General features: G+C 35.3%; 1 protein-coding gene across 1 annotated transcript in view; it reads right to left on the minus strand.

Moving 5' to 3' along the window:
- The window catches only part of LOC144978341 (apical endosomal glycoprotein-like), a 34,415-nt gene extending 33,117 nt beyond the window's left edge, over nucleotides 1–1,298 (minus strand). Inside the window, exon 1 of the mRNA XM_078924238.1 lies at nucleotides 1,114–1,298. Coding sequence (XP_078780364.1) covers nucleotides 1,114–1,165 — 52 coding nt within the window. The 5' untranslated portion in view covers nucleotides 1,166–1,298. The remainder of the gene's footprint in view (nucleotides 1–1,113) is intronic.
- Nucleotides 1,299–2,500: the final 1,202 nt, after the last annotated feature.

Genomic DNA, 2,500 nt, shown 5'->3' on the forward strand with positions numbered 1-2,500 from the left:
ATAATAATAATAATAATAATAATAATAATAATAATAATAATAATAATAATAATAATAATAATAATAATAATAATAATAGCCTATCTTTGACAAAAGTGCCCAAATCGGGTTTAAAATCTAAATCATGACTGAGAAAGATATTTGTGACAGACGCATCAAAACACAAACATACACACGCTCGCGCGCACACATTGATGCTCATTCGAGTTTTCTGCTACCATTCAGTCATAGTAATTAGAATTAGATAAATAGTATGTGACCAATCTCCTCAAAATGCTATTATATCGGAAAGATTTAGATGCAAAATGTTGAATTTATCGTCTAAAAAAAAGAGACTTGGGATAGATTCGTATGTTTTATTGAGGAGAATGAATGTTGCTCCACTTCATATTTCTGATCTTCTTGTGAAGAGAAAGCGCTGGAAACGGACTAGCCATGTCCTCCGGTTGAACCACGATGCTAGACCGAGGATCGCCTTTAGATGGACCGTACAAGAAACAAGGAGGAGAGGAAGACCATTGGAGACGTTGAGAAGGATCATAGAGAGTGACATGAAGGCCCAAAATTGGACACAGGGACAGATGTCAAAGATGGGACCAGACCGTGATGGTTGGAGATCTACTGTGTCGAGCAAAATACATGCAACTGAGACACCAAGAGGGTACGGAAAAGTAAAAAGTAACTTTATTCCATTACTTGACATAAGATTCACATTCCCCTTCTCAGGGACGCCATTGGTTTTAGCAGAAGTTTTGTAGTTTAGCCCAACAATATTGTACCATTTGGAAGGGGTTGGTCATTTATCACGGCACCCATCGCCTAAAAACGGTGGTGTGTCGGTGTAAACCTGATACCGAAAAGGATTTTTAAAAGGTTAAAAATACCAAAAATGTGAAATTTTACTTTTTGAAAGTTTAAAAAGTTATTTTCATTCTTGTCAATAAAACAACAGCTTAACAGATCATATTTTTGACAGTTAACTAAATTTGTATACATTGAAACCAGCCCGCCATAATACAGTCATGCGCGTTAACAAAAAAAGGTTCAATATATTATCACCATTCATCTGGGTTGTGTTTTGACGACATAATATAGAGAGGTCTATTAACTTACCGATCAGAAAGATCCAAAAAATGGTCAAAGATATAAAATCTTTACTAGACATAATTCTTGGGTTGATATACCGAGGATGACTTCGTGAATTTAAAACTAAAAAGAATACGGTGAAAATAAGTTGGCGACGTGATATTCTGTCTTTGCTTATTGGTGGCTAAACTTAAATGACAAAATTATGTTTGCGGCTATCTATTGTTTCAGTCGGGGAAATGACGATATCAATAAATATCTTTTTCAAGATAGAGCTGATGATTGATAAAGATGAATGATAAAGTAAATTGCCACCATTATCTGACTACATTATCTTTTGCCAATATCCTGCTGTCCTTAAACAACGTGTAACTTTCACACTTAACTGTTGGTCCATGTCGATTGTTTATCGCACATTCATGAAACAGATGTTAACATTTTGTTCAGATACTTAATAAGTGGATTTTTTTTATATAATTTAATTCTGGTCAATTATATTAGATTATAATATAAAACTTCAATGATATCAATATATTATTCACTCTACTACCAAAGTTTCTTTTCTACAAAATTATATATTAATTAAAGATACTAACATTGTAGTTATATATTAGAAAGCCTTCTAACCCGTTCGAAGAATGGAAACAATTTATGTTTGATTTGAACATTTGCACAATTGCAGAGCTGGCTTCTTGAATTTCCAGAAATTCGTAGTTTCCAAGTATTAAAAAAAAACAACAACAAGAAGAAAAATCACCATAGACAGCTTTACAACTGAATGATTTGCCCTCAGCATGATCAAAAAAAATGTCCCAGGGGCTAATTATAGTTTTTCCGAAACCAAACTTTCCTTTCCAGAAAGTTCAGTAAGATTTATCGAGTCAGCAGAGACGCATGTGCCGTCTTCTAACTGGTGTAAAAATATCATAATTCTACGGAATTTTCGTAATACTGGGCTTGTCTGTTATTGTTTATAACTCCTTTTTGAAATTCACTCTCTAGAATTGTGGTAGGTCATCTAAAACTTCTGGATACACAGCATTTCTTGTTTCATCGTTCGGTGTCAAAATGCGGACTGGTTTTGCCATCTGTCCCCGCAGTTTTTCGCGGCCGCAAATGGCAGCAGCCTCTTATAGTTTTCGTACTACTATGTTATGACGATCGACCCAATCAGCAAAGTCCGGTCCGCATTCGTGCACCGTCGCAAACTGCCGGGTAGCATCGTCACAACACACCGTACGACGAGATGCTCTGCCGTCTCAGTTGCGGCCGCAAATTTCACCCTTGACCGCAAAAAGCCGCAATTTTCGCCGTTTTTAGGCTAAATTGACGATTTTTTGTTTAAAAAAAAAACAAAACAAATATTTTTCATGAAATGCAATTTCATTTTTAGCCACAAGTTGCACTTAGTTTT

The sequence above is a fragment of the Berghia stephanieae genome, chromosome 8, assembly GCF_034508935.2.
Source record: "Berghia stephanieae isolate SIO BIC M18660-M18661 chromosome 8, UCSD_Bste_1.3, whole genome shotgun sequence".
Taxonomy (NCBI): Eukaryota; Metazoa; Mollusca; class Gastropoda; order Nudibranchia; family Aeolidiidae; genus Berghia; species Berghia stephanieae.